Below are 21,438 nucleotides of genomic sequence, written 5' to 3' on the forward strand. Positions count from 1 at the left end.
TGCTTTTTGGATTGTTTTTTAATAACCTTCCTCCTGATTTCAAGAGAGTTCCTTGGACTTTGTGACTTAGTGTTTGTTCTGATGTGCATTCTGAAATACGAGACATTATGAAGACAGGTGCGGGACATTATGTAGACAGGTGCTACAGCCTTTCTAAATCGTGTCCAATCATTTGAATTTGCTACAATTGAAATCCAGTCTCCAAAGTTCTAAAGACACCTCAAGAATGATCAAAGGACCCAGGATGCATCTGCAACTCTATTTAGACTGTCATGGCAACAGCCCCTACGACGTATGTACAATAAACAGGCATATATTTCAAAAAGTTATTTTCCCTTTGTCATTATGGTGTATTGCATGTAGATCGAGAACATTCTAAACAATAATATTTAATCAGTTAATAATTGAGTGTGTAAAGCAACAAAATCTGGAGATGGTGATGGGGTCTGAATATCTTCCGGAGGCACTGTATATGTGCGTGCGTGTGTGTGCGTGCGTGCGTGCGTGTAAGACGGTGTACTCAGTGCTCCGGGTAAATCCTCCAGTCAATGTGTTATGGTTTATTTCAGCTCTTTTTCATTCACCGCTTGTTGATCTGGTACAGTATAGCGTCCCTTCTCTCTCTATCCCTCTGTAGCTCTCACTCCTCCATCCCCTACTCATTTCTCCCCTCACCTCTTTTCGTCCCATCCGTCTATCCCGACTCCCTCTTTTCAATTCTCGATCCCTCTCTCTCTCTCTCTCTCTCTCTCTCTCTCAAATCTATCACCTGCAGTCAGTGGAAATGCAGATCGTAGCTCGGCTCCGATTGGCCGAGCTGGGAGGAGTCTATTCTGATGTGTCACACACGTACCACAACAGTAGGACAGAACCTCCCTCCCCCTCCCTCATACACAGACACGCGCTCCCTGGTACACATACGCCAGAGCTGATACTGCAGCAAAAAAAAAAAGGAAGCCGGCAGGATTTCTCCCTGCCAGTAGCAGAACAGAGAGACTCCACTGACCGTGGGAAAGAGGGACTCTCTTCATGGAGACTCAATGAAGCAATATCTGACCTGAGGCAGCGGACTGTGTGTGTGTGTGTGTGTGCGTGTGCGTGCGTGCGCGTGTGTGTGTGTGTGTGTGTACGCGTGCGTGTGCGTGAGATCCCAGGAGGGGCAGCACTGCAGATACTGACTGATACTGGGATCGGTTGTGCACCTCATCCTTACCTCTCCGCTATCTTGGAGGAAAATCCATCGTGTTCAACCTCTGTGTGTGTGTGAGTGTGTGTGTGTGTGTGTGTTTGACAGCGAGAGTGTCAGTGAACTGGCGTGTTGGTGTGAGAGCAGAGCTTGTGTGTCATTCACTGCTCTGCCTGCGTGTCCGTGTCGTCGGCCCTCTCCCAGAATGCCTTGCTCTGCGCCCCTGTGCTGAGGAGGCGTCGGGCAGTATGGGCGCTGCGCTGGTCAGGACTCCCTCTACGGATCTAAGCTGCCCCCCCGGGACGGGCGCACACCGCAGCCCTGCTGATGGGCGAAGACACTGACACCACCCGAGCACTCAACCACGGCTTCCTCCGAGACCACAACTATGTGACTGAAGGTAGGATGGGGGAGACCGGGGGCTTTGTGGATCTTGTTGTGTTTCTTCATTAAGGAAGCAATACATTTCATTAGAGGACTTATGGGACTGGAGCACCTGCCTTTCCTCTGATCTCCTTTCTTTACCACTAATCTCTTACATACTGTATACTTCTCCTCTATTCTCTCCTCTGACTCTCCTCTTCTGTCCCTCACCTATTATCCCTATCTCCTCTCCTCCCTCACTCTTGTCATTCCTCTCTCCTCCTACTCCCCACTCCTCCTTCACTCCTGTCATTCCTCTCTCCTCCTCCTCTCCTCTCCTCTGTCTCTCCTCTCATTCCTCTCTCCTCCTCCTCTCCTATTCTCTGTCACTCCTGTCATTCCTCTCTCTTCCTTTTCTCCTCTCCTCTGTCTCTCCTCTCATTCCTCTCTCCTCCTCCTCTCCTATCCTCTGTCTCTCCTGTCATTCCTCTCCTCCTCTCCTCTCCTATCCTGTCTCTCCTGTCACTCCTCTCTCCTTCCTCTTCCCTCTCCTCCTTCTGTACTCTCCTTCACACCTCTTAGCCTTCTAGATCTCTTGTCCAGAGATCTATCTTTCCCTCCTCTGCTCTGTCTTTCTCTCTTCCTCTTTCTCTCTGTAGAACCAAATGTATTGATTCTTTACCTATCTCTAAGGTTGTAAAAACATGCTATACTGTACAAGACACTTCTTCACTGTCAGAGCACTGAGGCTGAATGTGTTTATGTGTATGTGTGTGTGTGTGTTCCCAGTTGCATTTCCAGTTGTGGGTTAATATATTGGCACCCTGAAATAAGTTAATATTGAACAAATGCTCCTCACACACCTTATTTAGTTTCCAACATTATAGAACCAATTTATTTTGTAAAATCACTTTCTTTTCGGAGTGTGTTCTTATCTCCATTTGGTTGTTGGTAAACTTTGGAAGACAAATTACTACTGAAGGAGGCACTGTAGGTCTGATTGAACTTGAAAATGTTTCACTCTCTGACAATGCTGATCAGTAATTTATATACTGATGACCAGAGAATTCAGTAAAAGGAATTGCTATCAAACACAGGGGTTAATTCTATTTTTGGGTTACTTTTCCTCTGGTGGTACTACTGCCAGAAAACTTCTCCTACCACTACAGCTAGGAGGATGAGGAGGTGAATGTGGAGAAGCAGGAGTGCGCGGGAAGCACGGTGTCATCACACCGTTTGTGGCTTGGCAGGACCCAGTCACATGAGGCTAGAGTTCAGTACCAGCCTCTGGACTTGGCTTGGCTTGCTAGTGCTTCACTACTACCGAAATGCAGCGTTTGTCTGCAGTTATCTGTTCCAGTCATTTCCGAGCGCCATCATCCTTTTGTCTAATCCATTACTTTTCCTTTCTAAAACATCCTTCTGCAATGTTGAAAATCTAGTAAATTGTGTAAGTTTCCGTTTCATCTTCAGTAAATTTCATTAAGTTATTATTAAGGAAAAGTGCAAAAGCACCAATATATTTGGCCCCCGCTGTACATCTACTAGTGACTCAGATGATTTTTTCTTAGGGAGCCCTCTGTCTATTGTTCAGACTGTGACCAGGTGGGTAGCTGAGTGTGAACTGACATGCGTCAGGAAGTGATCAGTTTCATCTTGGTTTTAGTGTTCATGGCTAATCTCTCTACCTTTTAATCTACAGTGTTAATCTGTCAGGAACACTGGTCTGCTTTCACACAGCAATGTTCCACAGCACGTTTTGGCGAGGCAGGGAATTTCAGTCCAGAATGTTAAGGAGCTGTGATCCCGCAATGACCCTCTGTAAATAATCCCATGACATTCCGATGTCCTTTCTGTTGTTTGGATCATTTCGCTGACACAGGACTGCCTGCGTATGAATGAACCATCTGCAAACAGGTGTGTGTGTGTGAAATGCTTTTGTGCTAGTGGACTGAACAGTGTAGCATGTCTTTAACTAAGGCGTGATCTGTTGCATGCACGGCTGTCCGTCCATCACCATGGAAACAGACCAGGAAGATAAACCCATGCGTGTTTGGAGTGGCCTTGGGTGATTGACAGTCAAGCCCCGCCCTCTAATAATAGCCCTGTTTAATTATTCCTCCAGACCACGGACAGAGTCACTGATTATTCACAGAGAATCGCAGATGAGCAGAAATACCGCCTACGTAACTCCTGTCCTGACAAAGAGGTGTGATGCATAAGCAGAGCCATTAACCTAGTCCAAAAGCACACTGTGTTATGGTGGTGATTTGTCTGAAGATCTCCAGGAGAAACGTAGGCATGAACAGAATCCATTCAGCATTGAGATGTTGTAGGTACCCGTGTACGTTATGCTTCAGCCTCATCCCCAACGTCATCCACCCCCCCCACCTCCTCATAAAGCCCCACCCCCTACCAACTCAACGCCTCCCCTCCCCCGTCTTCTCTCGTCCTCTTTCTCTATTCTTCTCGTCATGTTACTCGTTACATTAGCTGGCGATGAAGTGTTCTTCGTCCCTTGTCCCGTGTGTGTGTGTGTGTATGTTTGTGTATGTATGTGTATGTGTGTGGGCTGGGTTTTCAGAATATATTAAACCAGAAAAAAAGGATTGTGTCCTCATTTTCAAAGCGGGATTGGTTTTTGGCTTACGCATTAGGTTTAGGATAACACACCTGGGGTAAAGGTCAGAATTAGGATATGTGTGTTGTGGTGTTGTGTGGTAAGTGTTCCCATCTGTGTGTCTGCTAATGTGTATACATATTTTAGTGTCTGTTTCTCAATCAGTGTGCGTGTGTGCATACGTTCGTGTCTCTACACACAACACTGTATCTGTCAATATAGAAGCCTTTCCAGTCGTCAGGGGTCTCTTACCCTAGTCTCAGAGGGGCGGACAGTTAGCCCGCTCACACCTTCCCTCCTTTTCTCCTTTCCTCTTATCCCTCTGCCCTATGTGTCCTACCCCTGAGGTGGTAGGATGGTGAAATTGTAATGATAATGTTTCAATCATTCACTACATTGTTAACAATGTCACCCTTCCTACTTCTTTAGTAACAGGACAGATGAAGGGGCCATTGTAGACATTTGAAATGCACCACAAGTCAACTCCCCACTCCCTCCCTCCCTCCCTCCACTGCCTGGTTGTAATGCAGTGTAACTGAGACCCTGCTGCCCCCCTCTTGCAGGGCTGCTCGTGGCTTTAGCCTGAAGAGCACCGCCCGCCTGGCCCCGCCTCCTCCCCTCTCCCGGACTCCTCCCCCAGGATGTTGAACCCCATCCAGGTCCTGTGCTCCGACATCACTTCCCTCTCTCTGGAGCCTGAGCCGTTTGCCTCTTACACTGAAGGTGTGTTTACACTGTCTACAGTACCACTTACTGACCAGTTAATCACCTACTGAGCTCAGTCTGGACCCAGAACATTGTGTGTGTGTGTTTGTTGCAGATGGATATACTCTAAATGTCTGTCTGTGCGTCTTTTTGAGTGTGTTATGTCCCGGTGATTTTCTGTGTGATTGTTGGGACAGTGTGTGTGTGTGCGCGTGTTTGTCTATAAGTAGTGTATGTATCTGTGTGTTTGTGTGTGTTTGTGAGCGGCACCATTGATTTCCTGAAATAGAGTATGACCAGACAATCTCCAGTCTCACAGCAGACGTGTCCTAGTTTTCCTGGTTAAGTCTGAGAAACACTCTCATTAACACTGTGCTGTTGAAGAGGACAAAAACAAAGGACAGATGACATGCATATTTTCATCCAAAAGCCCGCTACATCACCAACAAGGAAAGAGAACAACAGGGTTGGTATAAAATAAAATATATCGGTTTATATTTTCTAGAAAACTAAACTAAACTCTTTTGTCCAGTGTGGTGTAGATATAAATACAGCTCTGGAAAAATTATGAGACCGCTGCATATTTTTCTTTCCTTTCCAAAAAAGTTGGAAAGGAAGGTTTTGAGTGAGGAACAGAAGGGTTAAAATTAAGAGACCACTGCAAATTGAAAGCTTCTGTTCCTCATTCAAAAATTTCCTTTTCAACTTTTTTGGAAAGGAAAGAAAAAGGTCACTTAATTTTTTCCAGAGCTATATATCAGATCAGCTGCAAATTCTGTCCTTTCGGGCAACTACTAGCTTTTCTCCATAATATCCATTTTGTACCTAGTCGCTCCTGTATGTTGTGGGTTTGGCGTAATAGGAGCACCCTACTGTGCCTGTCACATCACTCTTCTGCTCTCCTCTCTCAAATCCAATACAAACAAACACACCCCCAGACACTCACTAACACACGCACACACACACACAAAGGCACACACTGCCACTACTAACATGGGGAAGGGACCAATTTAACATTTCCCTTAAGCATCTCCCTCCCTCTCTCCCTCCTTTCCTCTGTCCATTCCTCCCTCCCTCCCTCTCTCCTTCCCTCCCTCCCTCCCTCCCTCTCTCCCTCTCTCCCTCCCTCCCTCCCTCCCTCCTTGTTCTTCTATGTATTTATCTTGGAAGTTATTTGAATGTGTGTAAAGACAAGGACACGTACACAAAAAGACATGTACGTCACACACGCAGACACACACATACACAGACACACACACATCACAGACACCCGCACAAACACACGACCACACACCCTGGCCTCCTGCTGGGTGCCAGTTTATCCATGCTGGTAAGCTGCTGATATTGGCAGTAATGCTTACCCAGACCAGAGATGGCTGTAATTGGAACAGTATGACTCCCCCATCCTCCCCTCATCCTCCCCACATCCTCCCCCAACCTCCCTCCTCAAACCATCCCCCTGACAACCTGCCCTTCTTATCAGCCCAGAAGCAGTTCAGCCTCTTGTCGTGTCTCCACAGAGTGTGTGTTATGCATTGGAGAGTGTATCTATCTACAGTGTGTATGTGTGTGTCATGAGGTGTTGTATGTACAGTGTGTATGTGTGTTGTGTGTTGGGGTGTGTATCTACAGTGTGTATACGCGTATTGTTGTGAGTATGTACAGCGTGTATGTGTGTTATGTGTTGGTGTGTGTATCTACAGTGTGTATATTTGTTTTGTGTGTGTAAAGTCTCTCCTGACTGATTCTGGTTGTTGCCTTAATTGTGTGAAGAAACTATATGAGCTTGTCTGTTTAAGATCCATGTTTCAGGTGTTTTTGTTAGTTTCTCTTCTCCTATTTATTACTTGGCCGCAATTATTATTAGTTGAGACCACCATGACTGTCTTTGCCAGACCAGTTTAATGTGTATCATTGTCAGTCCAGCCAGACCAGTCCATCTCTGGACACTGTGTTCTAACGGTAATGTAGACTAGGTCTGACGTATCTCTGATTTCCACAATGCCTCTCAGCTGCTATATATGGACTGCATGAGCTGCATGGGGAGCCTGTCTCACTGACCAGCGGTGCTGCTACAGTACATGATGCATATGGCTGGTCGTGCGAGTCCCAGTAGTGAGTCAATAGTGGGATAGAGACTCTGTGTTTCTGCTCTTCCCGCTACCTTTAGCCGAACTCTTAACATGTGCCCTCGGAGATATCGTGCTTGCCATGCCATGTATGCGTCTGTGTGTGTGTTTCTGCAGGGTGTTTGTGTTTAATTCATGTGTGTGTGTGTACCATGAAGTTACTGTTCAGGGCGTTGCTCCAGGTTTAATCTGGACTGTTCGCGGGCGACGTGAGGCGGGCCCGTTATGTCTTACAGATTAACGAGTCCTGGTTCTGCTGCTGCCTCACCGAGCAGACTGCAGCTGGTTCACTTCCACCTGTTGCCATGGCAACCCTCGTACGAGCAATACCCCCCCCCCCCACCCCCCACCTCCAGTCCCCATTTCCCCTGCACAGACACACACACACACGTTGCCTAATATACAGGGGACAAGAGTGGTGAGAGAGCAAGGGAGACCTGAGAGGCACGTGTCAGGGGCCCAGCATGCTCTGCTCACCACCACCGGACCAGAGACCACTCATCCAGCCTCGCAAAACATTCAACACTGTGACACTAGAACACAATCTGTCAACATCAAGTCATCAGAGCAGGAACATAACTTCCATCCCGAAAAAGTACAAATGTTATTATCCAGTGTGGTGCAGTTGATAGATCAAGGCACGTGTAAGGCCAGGGCTGTGGGTCATGGCACTTGTAAGGCCAGGGCTGTGGGTCATGGCACGTGTAAAGCCAGGACTCTGGGTCAGGTCACGTGTAAGGCCAGGGCTGTGGGTCATGGCAAGTGGAATGCCAGGGCTCTGGGTTATGGCACATGTAAGGCCAGGGCTGTGGGTCATGGCACGTGGAATGCCAGGGCTTTGAAATCTGGTTAGATGTAACCAACAACCAAATTTGCTCTGTGCTAACTCTGTCCTCTGTTCAGTGTCCCCATACATTTATTAGGACAGCTTCTCTCTCCAAAGGTGAAATAAAATATTTCCATGTCCAGGGTCATACAATTCTTTATAGTGACCTAAACTCCAGAACTGGACCTTTTCAGCAAAACAGGGGTCCCAAACACATATCTGGAGACAGGAGTATCCCCCATAAGGCCCCTAAGACCGTATGACAAAAACAACCAAGAGAAGGGTTTCAGATTTCCTTCGCACACTGGGTCCGTACATAGTCAATGGTACGAAGTCAATGGTACATAGTCAATGGTACGTAGTCAATGGTACGAAGTCAATGGTACATAGTCAATGGTACGTAGTCAATGGTACGAAGTCAATGGTACATAGTCAATGGTACGAAGTCAATGGTACATAGTCAATGGTACGAAGTCAATGGTACATAGTCAATGGTACGAAGTCAATGGTACGTTGTCAATGGTACGAAGTCAATGGTACGTTGTCAATGGTACGTTGTCAATGGTACGAAGTCAATGGTACGTTGTCAATGGTACGAAGTCAATGGTACGTTGTCAATGGTACGTTGTCAATGGTACGAAGTCAATGGTACGTTGTCAATGGTACGAAGTCAATGGTACGAAGTCAATGGTACGAAGTCAATGGTACGAAGTCAATGGTACATAGTCAATGTTACATAGTCAATGGTACGTATTCAATGGTATGAAGTCAATGGTACGAAGTCAATGGTACGAAGTCAATGGTACGTAGTCAATGGTACGTAGTGTGATGGAAATTTACAATGTATCGACACTCGGAGTAAGGGACACAGAGACAAAATTATCTTTGTACATTATAACCGTTTTATTAACTATTATGCACAGAGACTATTATGAGAGACACGTCAACCGCTTACACACACATAATCGTCTGAGGTGTCTCTAACTCCATACATGAACAATCCGTATTTATTACATAGAAAAAGGGGTGTGGTAAGTTGTTGCCCATCGGTCTCAAGTCAATCAAACACATGCCCTTTGTTCTATCACATGTCCTGGGCTTGACACAAGGGACATGGTGTCTTCCCTCATGTGGTTAACTTTCTCAACCCTTAAGGGAAACTTAAAGCATCTAGACAACCTCCAGGTCGGCAGATGATTAACCCCACAACCTATTGTGACCAATCAAGAATGACCCCTAAGACATATACCAGATCCCTCTCTCCTACGATCCTAAAGAACAGAAAGGACTGACACCCTTCTTTGTCTAGGCAGGAGGACATGGCCCAAATACCTAATAATCCTCTGATATTATACAGACATGTGTGTCACAATCAAAGTAAAGATTTACATACCAGCCAATTGAAAGACAGACATTTCTCAAATGTACCTTAGTTCAAAATTTCCATAACAGTAGTCAATGGTACGTAGTCAATGGTACAAAGTCAATGGTACAAAGTCAATGGTACGTAGTCAATGGTATGTAGTCAGCTCATTTTTGGCAATTGTAAAGGACTTCATCACACCATCAATCTAGATTCTCCTTGATCATTAACTTCCAGCCAAACCATACTCCTGTCAGGTCACAACAAAATATTTAGGTTATGCTATAGATAAAAGGAGAACAGTGTAGAAACATTTCAACAAATGATTGGCAAACAAATCTTATCACTTTCAATAAATTTTCTGGACAAAACCTTTCTCTGCAATATTGAAGATGTACATCTGGCAGTAGAAAGACAATTCTAAATTTGACACTTCTACTTTCACAATGTCAAATCCAAAAATGTCTATTTAATAACATTGACAAATGGTTTGATTGAGAATGCACAAGGCTAAAAAATAAAGAAAAATGTAAAACACTAAACAAACATCACAAAGAGTAAGCTATCTAATCCAATTGCTTATCCAGTGAAGAGCAAAACAAAATGTAGACTCAGTTAATAAAGACTCAATGGATTTTCCAACCACATTTATTGAATTACAGGACGCAGTGCAAGACCTAACTCCTCTAAATGAAATGGTACAATTTAGATAGCACACATTCCTCAAATCATCTTCAGCTATGGCATCCTTCTCAACTTTTGGAACCAAGGTCTTGAGCACCCTGAAACTAAGCATCAAAAGGCATCTTAACAAAATAGTGCACGCACCACGCACAACCTGATTCATGAACACACAACACCAATCAAAGATGAAGTCTTCTCATGCTTTGCTTTTGACACAGTTTGGCCTGAGGACTTGCTGTACAAAAGGGTGTTGGATTCATGTTTATATTTATTAAGTAAATTGGGGGGAACTACACGCATGCAGCTTAAGCTCTACTTTCTATTTAATGGCAAGGTCACTAGAAAACCTGCAGAGCCTGGCTCCTTCCTGCAGTGCCTGGCTCCTTCCTCCAGTACCTGGCTCCTTCCTGCAGTGCCTGACCCCTCCCTGCAGTGCCTGGCTCCTCCTTGCAGTGCCTGGCCCCTCCCGGCAGTGCTTGGCTCCTCCTTGCAATGCATAGCCCTTCCCTGCAGTGCCCGGCCCCTCCTTGCAGTGCCTGGCCCTTTTCTGTTAGACTCAGCAATCAAATGTCTACAGTTTACACATGATCTGGTGCTTCTATCTTCAACCAGGGAGGGCTTATAGCAGTACCAAGAACCTCTGCACAATCGGTTAGACTTTGGCCCTAAGCAGCCAGGGGAACTGCCCCTCCCCACCTTCAGGCTATGGTAAACCCTACATCATCCCTAGCCAAGCTCTTCACTCTGCCCCCTCTGGTCTCTGGCCACCCACCCATATAGGAGAACAAATCCCTCTCATCCAGGAAACCCAGTGTTGGAACCAGCTTCACCATGAATCTAGGACAGCACAATCCCTGCCCAGGGTTTTCCAAAACCAAACAGTTTTAAGAGTATCTAGTGGAACTAAAATCAAATCCCACTATTACAATTGGCACAGTTTATTTTTTTTAAATCATGTAACTTTGCTGATACCTCATTGAGTATAGCTTCCTTATTAGAACTGTCCTGCTTGAACCCGAAGAGGAGCTTCAAATCCCTTAGACAGCGGGTCTCAGGGACCTGTACCCCGACACAGCCCCCATGGAACCCCAGGACTCAATACAGGGAACGAAAGACAGACAGAGAGAAGGAGGGGTGGTAACAGAAGAAAATACCCCAGCTCCTCACCCCTCTCTCCCCCATCATCCCCTCCTTATGACCGGGTACCTGCTGCAGTAAGAGGCTGGATATTCCCTGTTACAAGGATTTGTATACAGCAACGCTGGTTGATTAGGATTAACAACATAGAAGCAGACATTTTAATACATGTAAATGCTACTGTTGTTTTAGAGCCAGCGGTTACGTGAGACAGAATCGATTCAAACGGAGTTCACAGTAGGCTGTCCATTGACGGAGACAACCACTGTAATGTAATGCATCGGACAGTAAGGTCCCTGGCTGTGAACAGTCCTCTGCTCTCACTCATCCCGCCTGTAGGCATTGGGGGAGATGATGACTGCAGGGCAAGGAGAGTTCACATAGCAACTTTCGGCACTACTCACCCACCATATTAATTCCCCGCCGTTCAATGTTTGTTAAATAATATGCGCTTTATTGGAAAGGGAAAATGGTGAAAGAGGAAGAGCGGTGTGTCCGATTCAAACTCACTCTGCAGAGGTGAATGTGGACTGGAGATCACCCTGAGACACCTGTACTGATGGATGCTCACACCGTATGTGTGTCTGTGAGCGGATGAGGAGTTAAGTGAAAATCCCCTCGTTTGTGAACCTGGAGCGTTGTTGTGTGATACAGCATAGAGCGGACGGGGCCAACCAGTAATGAACTGCTCACTAAAGGGTATGTAGATCTGTGTTCTATTTGCTAATAGATCTTCATTTCTTCATTCTCTCTCCCGTCCATTTCTCTTCCATCTCTCTCTACCTCTCGCGATTTCTTCCTCGATCTATCCGTTCTGCAGCGGACATTATCTCCACTGTAGAGTTCAACCACACTGGAGAACTCCTGGCAACCGGAGATAAGGGAGGGCGAGTGGTCATCTTTCAGAGGGAACCTGAGGTAGGTATACATTCACACGCACACAAAAACACAAACAGACACACACACAGCCTCATACAGACACATCGAGACAAACACTTTTTTGTATAGTGTGCCAACACACAGTCCCTTATTGTCTTAAGACAATTCTCTTTTTGAAGTTCTATTTTTAACTTCTCTTTTTAAATTCAATATTTTTCTACATGTCAGAGAGAAGAGGGGAACCACCATTTCCCTAGTTCTGTAAATTGCTATACTTATTTATTGGGTTTGTTATTCTATATTTTTTCATGGGTGGTTATTTAATTATATTGTGTAAGTAATTATACAATAATGAAAATATATAATTTATATAATAAATATATAAATATAATAGAAATAAATTGAGAAATACATTTTCTCAAGTGGGGAAAAAGTTACACTTGGCCAATTACATCCTCCCTGGGTTTAGTTCAATGTCACAGGTGTGTGAAACTATGTTAATGGGACTGGATTGACTCCTGAACTCTGGAACTGAGAACATTCTGTGTTTGATCTAACTATCTCCCCCCTGGGTCTGACAGCAGTGTAAGACAGAACCAGCTCACTTCCCTCTCTCTCTCTTTCCCCCTCTCCCTCTGTGTTCTTCTGTCTCTTTCCCCCTCTCCCTCTGTGTTCTTCTGTCTCTTTCCCCCTCTCCCTCTCTGTCTGCAGTGTAAGACAGAGCCATTCTCCCAGGGAGAGTACAATGTCTACAGCACGTTCCAGAGCCATGAGCCAGAGTTTGACTACCTTAAGAGCCTGGAGATCGAGGAGAAGATCAACAAAATACGATGGCTGCCTCAGCAGAACGCCGCCCACTTCCTTCTTTCCACCAATGGTACGCGACTGCATCAGTTTCGGTCCAACGTCAGACTACCCCTTTACCCCTTTAACTGCTCACAGAGGGAATGACTTTAAATATTTAGTGGGTTTATTCAGTTGATTAGATGAAACAGTTTGAGGAACATGATTGGTGTGTTTATTGTGCTGTTTATCTTCCAGATGATCGGTTGATTACACTGTCAGTAACTTAGTTAAGGCTATTGAAGTTACATGTTTGGTTCATTATGCTGTCTGTCAATCAGATAAGACCATTAAGCTGTGGAAGGTGAGTGAGCGAGACAAGAGGCCTGAAGGCTACAACCTGAAGGATGAGGAGGGCAGGATGAAGGACCTCTCCACTGTCACGTCTCTACAGGTACACACTCATCTCTCAGGCATCCATCTCTTCCCCTTTCTTGTCTTTTTGTACTATGTACTGTATCCATATGTTCTGTATATGTTACATGATCCCACCTCCTATAGTATAAGTAGGTCAGTGGTGCAGATGAGTATGCATTTATTAAAATGAGTCATTGTTACAGGTGTAGTAATGTGAGACATAGTATGTGTGTACACATGTGTGTAGTAATGTGAGAGTGTGTATGTGTGTGTACACGTGTGTAGTAATGTGAGAAAGTGTATGTGTGTGTAAACGTGTGTAGTAATGTGAGAATGTGTATGTGTGTGTACACGTGTGTAGTAATGTGAGAGTGTGTATGTGTGTGTACACGTGTGTAGTAATGTGAGAATGTGTATGTGTGTGTACACGTGTGTAGTAATGTGAGAATGTGTGTGTGTGTGTGCTTGCTGACAGTGAACACAGCTAGCTAGCTACTATAGCCACAGTATTTATATTATTTGTTACATTCTCATATCACACTCTCCATGCCCTGAATCACAAGACCAAACCATTTTAACCATGCCACATGACATGACCAATAGACATGACCAAGCAGTTAATCAATGATACTGTGACTTTCCTAATGGTTGTGAGTATGTCTGTGATTTACCTGTGCTCCCTCTATAGACACAACCATTTTGAAGGTTCCCCTTTGGACATGATGGAATAAACCAATGCATTATTTAGAATTTTTCTATGAGTGTGGTCTCACAATTTCATGTGTATTTGCCGCATTGTTTTTCGCTGTGTGGTTTGTACTGGACTATATCTTCTGTCTTTTCTGACATTTCTCCTGTTGTGTTTTCTGACATTTCTCCTGTTGTGTATTCTAACTGTTCTCTGTTGTGTATTCTAACTGTTCTCTGTTGTGTGTTCTAACTGTTCCCTGCTGTGTGTTCTAACTGTTCCCTGTGTGTCTAGGTACCAGTGTTGAAGCCCATGGACCTGATGGTGGAGGTCAGTCCTCGACGTGTGTTTGCCAACGCCCACACCTACCATGTCAACTCCATCTCCGTGAACTCCGACCACGAGACCTACATGTCAGCTGATGACCTAAGAATCAACCTCTGGCACCTAGGAATCACTGACCGCAGCTTCAGTATCCTTCAACATACAGGCACACACACAAACACACACACACACACACACACACACACACACAGAGACACTCAGACATTCAGACATACACACACAAACACACATGAACCCACTCACATAGACTCCAACCAAACTATACGTAGACACGTAGACGTGGAGGAGGGGAATCTTTCCCGAGGAGGGAGAAATGTAGCTTAATAAAAATTTTAAACCTTCTATAAATATTAAACTCCTATTCTGGGTTTTTATGTAGCTGCAAAGAACACACACACACACACACACACAGACTACCCTGATTCAAACCGAGTTTGTGTTGTTGAATGGTAACCTGAATATCATCCTCCCACTACCCCGTTGAGGTGTGTCTGTATGTATAACAGCAGGCATTGATGTTGGTGTGTTGGCGTATGTGCGCTCGGTTTGGAAAGCACCATGAAATGCGTGGGATGTTGTTGTTGTTACACCGCCGCCATAACGAGGTGTATACAGTGTCGAATCGCACATTATTCCTGAGCCCCTTCGTCCCAGACATTGTGGACATAAAGCCTGTGAACATGGAGGACCTGACGGAGGTGATCACCGCAGCGGAGTTCCACCCGCACCACTGTAACCTGTTTGTGTACAGCAGCAGCAAGGGCACACTACGGCTCTGCGACATGAGGGAGTCGGCGCTGTGTGACAAACACTCCAAATGTGAGTACACTCACACACACACACACACACACACACACACACACACACACACACTCACACACACTGCCCCCCAGCTCTGCACACACACAAACACTGCCCTGACACCAAGCACCGTCTCATGTGCCCATGCAGTGTTCGAGGAGCCGGAAGACCCCAGTAACCGCTCCTTCTTCTCTGAGATCATCTCGTCTGTGTCAGACGTCAAGTTCAGCCACAGTGGACGCTACCTGCTGACCAGAGACTACCTCACCGCCAAGGTGTGGGACCTGAACATGGAGAATAAACCCCTGGAGATATACCAGGTGAGGAACATTGCTATGTAGAGTACCCAGTTGAACGTCTGGACACACTTAACCATTCAAGTGAATGGGTGTGTCCCAACTTGGAGCTGTATATGATCACAACTACGGAACCAGCCTGGAACTGTATACGGTCTGCACAGAGTTAATGTTACTATCAATTATTACTCAATAATTAGGAAGACTTGCCTCTCAAAACTTTCATCGTTGTTGGACTTATCAACATTTTACTGTGTTACAACTGAGAGGAAAAAAATGTTAATGAGGGGGTTTTGCCACTGATTTCTAATATGAAAAATAAAATATGTAAATTGTAAATGAATAACAAATATAAAAGTGAACATAACTGATTAAATAAGTATAAACCCCATTTGCTTGACACACCTGAATGAACAGTGGTGCAACCGATTGTCTATAGCAGTCATGTAATTAGCTGAATGGAATCAACCTATATGCAATCAAGATGTTTCACATGATCTCAGGTTAAATCAGTCTCTGGGAGGTCCCGCAGATGGTAAGCACAATTCCTAACAAAAACTACATCATAAAGATGAAAGAACATTCATAGCAAATCTGGAATAAGGTTCTTCAAAAGCATCCATCAGGGAGAGGATATAAAATAATTCCCCCTGGAGCACAGCGATGTCAATTAACACTAAATGGAGAGAATATGGTACTGTGAGTCTGTGAACAGGCCATCCTTGAAGACTTAGTATCCAAGTGAGACGGGCACCTGTCAGGGAGACAACCTTTAACCTTTAAAGTTGTACAGTCTTCCAAGTGGCCTTTATGGGAGATAGCAAAAAGGAAACAACTCAGATTAAATCTCGGCTAGAGTTTGCCAGAAGACGTGGGAGAATCTGTCAACTTTAAAACTAAAAGGTTGATGTCGTGGAGTTGCCTGATCAAAGCATGGATGCCAATACAACTGAGAATATTTCCCCAAACATCCCCATCTGACTTGTAGGCTGTGTGGTGATATTAAAATCAACAGTATAGTAGGCTGTGTGGTGATATTAATATCAACAGTATGGTAGGCTGTGTGGTGATATTAATATCAACAGTATAGTAGGCTGTGTGGTGATATTAATATCAACAGTATAGTAGGCTGTGTGGTGATATTAATATCAACATTATAGTAGACTGTGTGGTGATATTCAAATCAACATTATAGTAGGCTGTGTGGTGATATTAAAATCAACATTATAGTAGGCTGTAAGGTGATATTAATATCAACATTATAGTAGGCTGTAAGGTGATATTAATATCAACAGTATAGTAGGCTGTAAGGTGATATTAATATCAACAGTATAGTAGGCTGTGTGGTGATATTAATATCAACATTATAGTAGGCTGTGTGGTGATATTAGTATCAACATTATAGTAGGCTGTGTGGTGATATTAATATCAACATTATAGTAGGCTGTAAGGTGATATTAATATCAACATTATAGTAGGCTGTAAGGTGATATTAATATCAACATTATAGTAGGCTGTAAGGTGATATTAATATCAATGGGGGCCACTGCTATGCTTTGCACCCAGTAGTGGGTGGTTGAGATGTGCTGGAGCTATTTATAGGCTGAGCTCCACTCATACAGTGGGGGATACCTTCCTAAGCCCTACCCAGATCTGCAATGCAGCAAGGAGACAGACAGATAGGGGGGTGGTAAGGGGGGGAGGGGAAACCAATGTGTTATGATTTACAACCATACCATGACCAGAAATTGATTGCCAATAGTTTGACTATGCATAGAATGCATTAGGTTTAGTATGAATGAATATATAAACTAAATGTTCATTTCAGTGCCTTGCATCCCCATTGCAGACATAATGCTGACACATGCGGGTCCAATAAATCACCAGGGACGTGTGTGTCCTAAATGGATTACAATGTGGTTTAGCAGTTCTAAAATAAATGAATTTCATTCCCTCAAATGTCAGAGCCGTGTCTGTGTTAAGGTGCAGTGTATTCTGTTTAGAACAGGGTCCTGTCTGTGTTCTTTTTCCACCAAGGTCATGTCTGTTTTAGAATGCTGTGTATTTTGTTCAGAACAGGGTCCTTTCTAATGTTGTGTGTTGTGTATTCTGTTCAGAAGAGGGTCCTGTCTGTTTTGTTGTTTTATGTATTCTGTTTAGAACAGGGCTGTGTTTATTTGAGAATGCTGTGTATTCTGTGTAGAACAGAGTCCTGTGTGATGGTATTCTGTGTATTCTGTTTAAAGCAGGGTCCTGTGTGATGGTATTCTGTTTCAAGCAGGGTCCTGTGTGATGGTATTCTGTTTCAAGCAGGGTCCTGTGTGATGGTATTCTGTTTCAAGCAGGGTCCTGTGTGATGGTATTCTGTTTAAAGCAGGGTCCTGTTTGATGGTATTCTGTGTATTCTGTTTAAAGCAGTGTCCTGTGTGATAGTATTCTGTGTATTCTGTTTAAAGCAGGGTCCTGTGTGATAGTATTCTGTGTATTCTGTTAAAAGCAGGGTCCTGTGTGATGGTATTCTGTGTATTCTGTTTAAAGCAGGGTCCTGTGTAATGGTATTCTGTTTAAGGCAGGGTCCTGTGTGATGGTATTCTGTTTAAAGCAGGGTCCTGTGTGATGGTATTCTGTGTATTCTGTTTGAAGCAGGGTCCTGTGTGATAGTATTCTGTGTATTCTGTTTGAAGCAGGGTCCTGTGTGATGGTATTCTGTGTATTCTGTTTAAAGCAGGGTCCTGTGTGATAGTATTCTGTGTATTCTGTTTGAAGCAGGGTCCTGTGTGATGGTATTCTGTGTATTCTGTTTAAAGCAGGGTCCTGTGTGATAGTATTCTGTTTAAAGCAGGGTCCTGTGTGATAGTATTCTGTGTATTCTGTTTAAAGCAGGGTCCTGTGTGATAGTATTCTGTGTATTCTGTTTAAAGCAGGGTCCTGTGTGATGGTATTCTGTGTATTCTGTTTAAAGCAGGGTCCTGTGTGATGGTATTCTGTGTATTCTGTTTAAAGCAGGGTCCTAGCTGTGTCCTGTGTTGGCTGTGAAAACTGTTTTGATTAAATCTCAGCTTGTGTTCCTGCAGGTGCATGATTACCTCCGCAGCAAGCTGTGCTCTCTCTACGAGAACGACTGCATCTTCGACAAGTTTGAGTGTGCTTGGAACGGCTCAGACAGGTAAACCAAGTGTGTTTGTTTGTGTGTGTATATTTGTGTGTGTGTGTGAGAGAGTATATTAGCATGGTTCTTATAATCTCTCATAATTATTATTCAGAGCGCACCAGGGCAGAGTCTGTCTCCTCTGAACTCCTGTCACTGTGCTCTCTCCATCCCCATACGTAGTGTCATCATGACGGGGGCGTACAACAACTTCTTCCGAATGTTTGACCGGAACACCAAGCGTGACGTGACCCTGGAGGCCTCCAGAGAGAGCAGCAAGCCCCGTGCCGTGCTAAAGCCTCGCCGGGTCTGCCAGGGCGGGAAGCGCCGCAAGGATGACATAAGTGTGGACAGCCTGGACTTCACCAAGAAGATTTTACACACAGCCTGGCACCCCACGGAGAACATCATCGCCATCGCAGCCACCAATAATCTGTACATCTTCCAGGACAAACTCAACCAGGAGATGCACGGCTGAGAGAGAAACACAGGAACACGGACATTCATTACTCACACATGCAGATGCGCATGATTTACACGGAAAAGAAATGTAACGCCCAGTATATGTTCTATATCTCACACACACTCACGCAGCACACACACCCACCCACACACACTGTTCCTCTCCAGATGACAGGGTAATGCTGTAAAGACACTCCAGAGTGCTCACATGCTGCCCCTCAGCCTTCCACCTAATGAAGTCTCTCCCCCTGAAATACCCCATGGACCCACCTTGCCCCAGGGCCATACAGGGTAGAGATGGGCTACCCAAAGAGAATAATGTTGGATTATGGGTAATGGAACTCAAAATCACGTGTTGACTGTCGACCTCTGAATTGTGGATGATACAATCTTGTTTGTTTTGCTATTGCTCATTTTTGCATTGTAAAGGACAGACCTTTTTTACATGTGTCTATCTTTTTATCTGCCCCGCTCCTCCTCTTCCTCATCATCCCCCTTCTCCTCTTCTCTCGCTCTGTTTCTGTTTTGTACATGTTTTTGCTCAGTCCATTTCTCCTTCCTGAAGTCCGACAGACTGACTCCTGACGTTGTGGTTCCTGGTGGTGGCAGTGGTGGAAGCAAAACGTTTGCTTAGTGTTCACTAGATGTTTCAAGTCTAATTATTGTTTTGTTTATTCAATCACCAATTCCCAAATTATAGTGAATTCCTTCGACGGTGCTGATGAGGACAGTTAATGGTATAAAGAGTGATTAGGTCGCAGCCGGACCTGGGTTCCACAAGGCTGTCCGTCCCAGTTCAGTGACATTTACTCCTGGCATTCTGTTGACTGTGGATACCGCCATGGACCTAGATGGTTTTGTGTGCTACTTCGCAACAAAACACAACGAATAAGGCAAAAATAATGTCCAAACAATCAAGCAAAACAATATGCTGCATGATGAACAGAAATGATGTGTTTATATACATTTACTGGCTGCCTTTCTAACCATAAACTGGCTGTAAAAAGGCTTCTGGAGCTCTGCTTCTACACAGCACTAGTAATCACTTAGAAAACTACAACCAAGCTCTCCTTTTGTTTGTGTGTACAGAACACAAAAGCATGTTTACCAGTGTTCAGTTTTACAATGTGCATTTACAAATAAGCCGAAATACATCCGGTTTTAAATGAACAAACTGAACCAGAGGAATGGGGAATGTTTTATCAATGTTGTAATCAAAACCATTAAAGGGCCAGAATGGTGTGGGCTGTATATGAAACTCTTTTTTAATGAACAGATTTATTGTTTTGGATCGATAATCAATTGAGTGTAAAGCCTATCATCTCTGATGATGATGGTTTTCCAGGCAATGAGAGAGCAAGAGAGAGATTATTACAGTATCCTCTCCAGCCTTTCATCAAATAATGTCCAAGTTGGAACACAGGAAATATGTTAATTTATGTATTTTTCAAGCATTTGTCACTTGTCTGATTACATCTCCTGCTGCCCTGGCATGGATTCACATCTTTTGTGTTAATGTATTTTCGACCAAAAAAATCTAATGAACAATTATAAATATGTTAATATGTTTTTTTTCCCAGAATAAAGATTTGAAGAAAATTGCATCCTATGGGTTAGGGTTAGCTTGTGGTATCCTTTTAGTAAACTTATTTTGGTTGCTGCATCACTCTAAGTATATATACATTTTTATTATTGTCATTCAATCAAATTCATTAAGGCAGATACCCAGCCTAAAACCCTGAAGAGCAAGCAATAGAATTTTGGAGCACATGGGTGAGGAAAAGGAAGAAACATTTGCTGCAACCCAGAGAGCAGACAGGCTCTGAGGGCGTGGCCAGTCCTCTTCAGGCTGACCAGAGTGGAGATGGAGTTACAGTTCATTATAGTTCTGTATACATTGGCATCACCTAGTGTTAACACAATGTCACTACATCATAACACCACAATGAAGCCGAGTATGTTTCTTCCTCTTGTGCGGGACATTCTATTCATTGGCCTGTAGAGACAGACAGGACAGGTCCAGAACAACAAGCGCACCACTCTCATATACTGACGTGTGTGTTTGTGTGACCCTTCAGGAAGCAGACATTAACATTTAAAAAAACGCGTTTATTGGTCACAGTAGTGTTACAGTAGTGACATCACAACCTGCAACAGTGACTTCATTTGAGACTTGGACTTCATATAGAAACTGTGGGATTAAAACCCAACCCTACACAGCAGGGACCAGGAGAGACGGAGGAGTAAGACAAGGAGGAGGAAGGGGGAGGGAACAATAGCATAGGAAAAGGTGCTAGAAAGGAGAGGGAAGAGGAGTAAAGTCAGGAAGAAGTGGGAAACAGCCATTCTCTGTCAAGAGAAACTGATGGGACATTTTCCAATGCGATTTAAATAAACAAGGCACTTCAAATTCACCACAAGAATGATTAAAGCTAAATATGTCAGGAACAAAGTGGAACGACTACATCCATTGGATCTTATGATGAAAGAACTATTAAATATCTGTACATTGTCTGTAAATTACTGAGCTGAATTAGGTGAAACTATTTTTAACGCAGGTTATAAAGAAAACACAAACACTATGTAGGTCACTATAAACCACCAAA

General features: G+C 44.1%; 1 protein-coding gene across 2 annotated transcripts; it reads left to right on the forward strand.

Moving 5' to 3' along the window:
• The first annotated feature begins 877 nt into the window (after positions 1–877).
• On the forward strand, positions 878–20,074 carry LOC105025215 (serine/threonine-protein phosphatase 2A 55 kDa regulatory subunit B gamma isoform). 2 transcript variants are annotated; one of them, XM_010895751.3, is made up of 10 exons: positions 878–1,586; positions 4,733–4,892; positions 11,834–11,931; positions 12,604–12,769; positions 13,017–13,129; positions 14,075–14,252; positions 14,780–14,944; positions 15,077–15,246; positions 18,297–18,388; positions 18,554–20,074. In XM_010895751.3, exons 2-10 carry the CDS (start codon positions 4,811–4,813, stop codon positions 18,846–18,848), a joined length of 1,359 nt encoding a protein of 452 aa, XP_010894053.1. In that variant the 5' UTR covers positions 878–1,586; positions 4,733–4,810; the 3' UTR covers positions 18,849–20,074. The 2 variants fall into 2 exon arrangements, with proteins under 2 accessions (XP_010894053.1, XP_010894054.1); XM_010895752.4 differs by lacking the exon at positions 4,733–4,892.
• Positions 20,075–21,438: the final 1,364 nt, after the last annotated feature.

Source organism: Esox lucius, chromosome 4 (assembly GCF_011004845.1).
Source record: "Esox lucius isolate fEsoLuc1 chromosome 4, fEsoLuc1.pri, whole genome shotgun sequence".
Lineage (NCBI taxonomy): Eukaryota > Metazoa > Chordata > Actinopteri > Esociformes > Esocidae > Esox > Esox lucius.

What these genes read in the sequence shown, in the direction of transcription:
- LOC105025215 (XM_010895751.3), top strand. Translation starts at nt 4,811, where the DNA reads ATGTTGAACCCCATCCAGGTCCTGTGCTCCGACATCACTTCCCTCTCT. An exon ending in AATCACTGACCGCAGCTTCA is followed by an intron (nt 14,253 to 14,779) that starts GTATCCTTCAAC and finishes CCTTCGTCCCAG; the next exon opens with ACATTGTGGACATAAAGCCT. An exon ending in GCTTGGAACGGCTCAGACAG is followed by an intron (nt 18,389 to 18,553) that starts GTAAACCAAGTG and finishes CCCCATACGTAG; the next exon opens with TGTCATCATGACGGGGGCGT.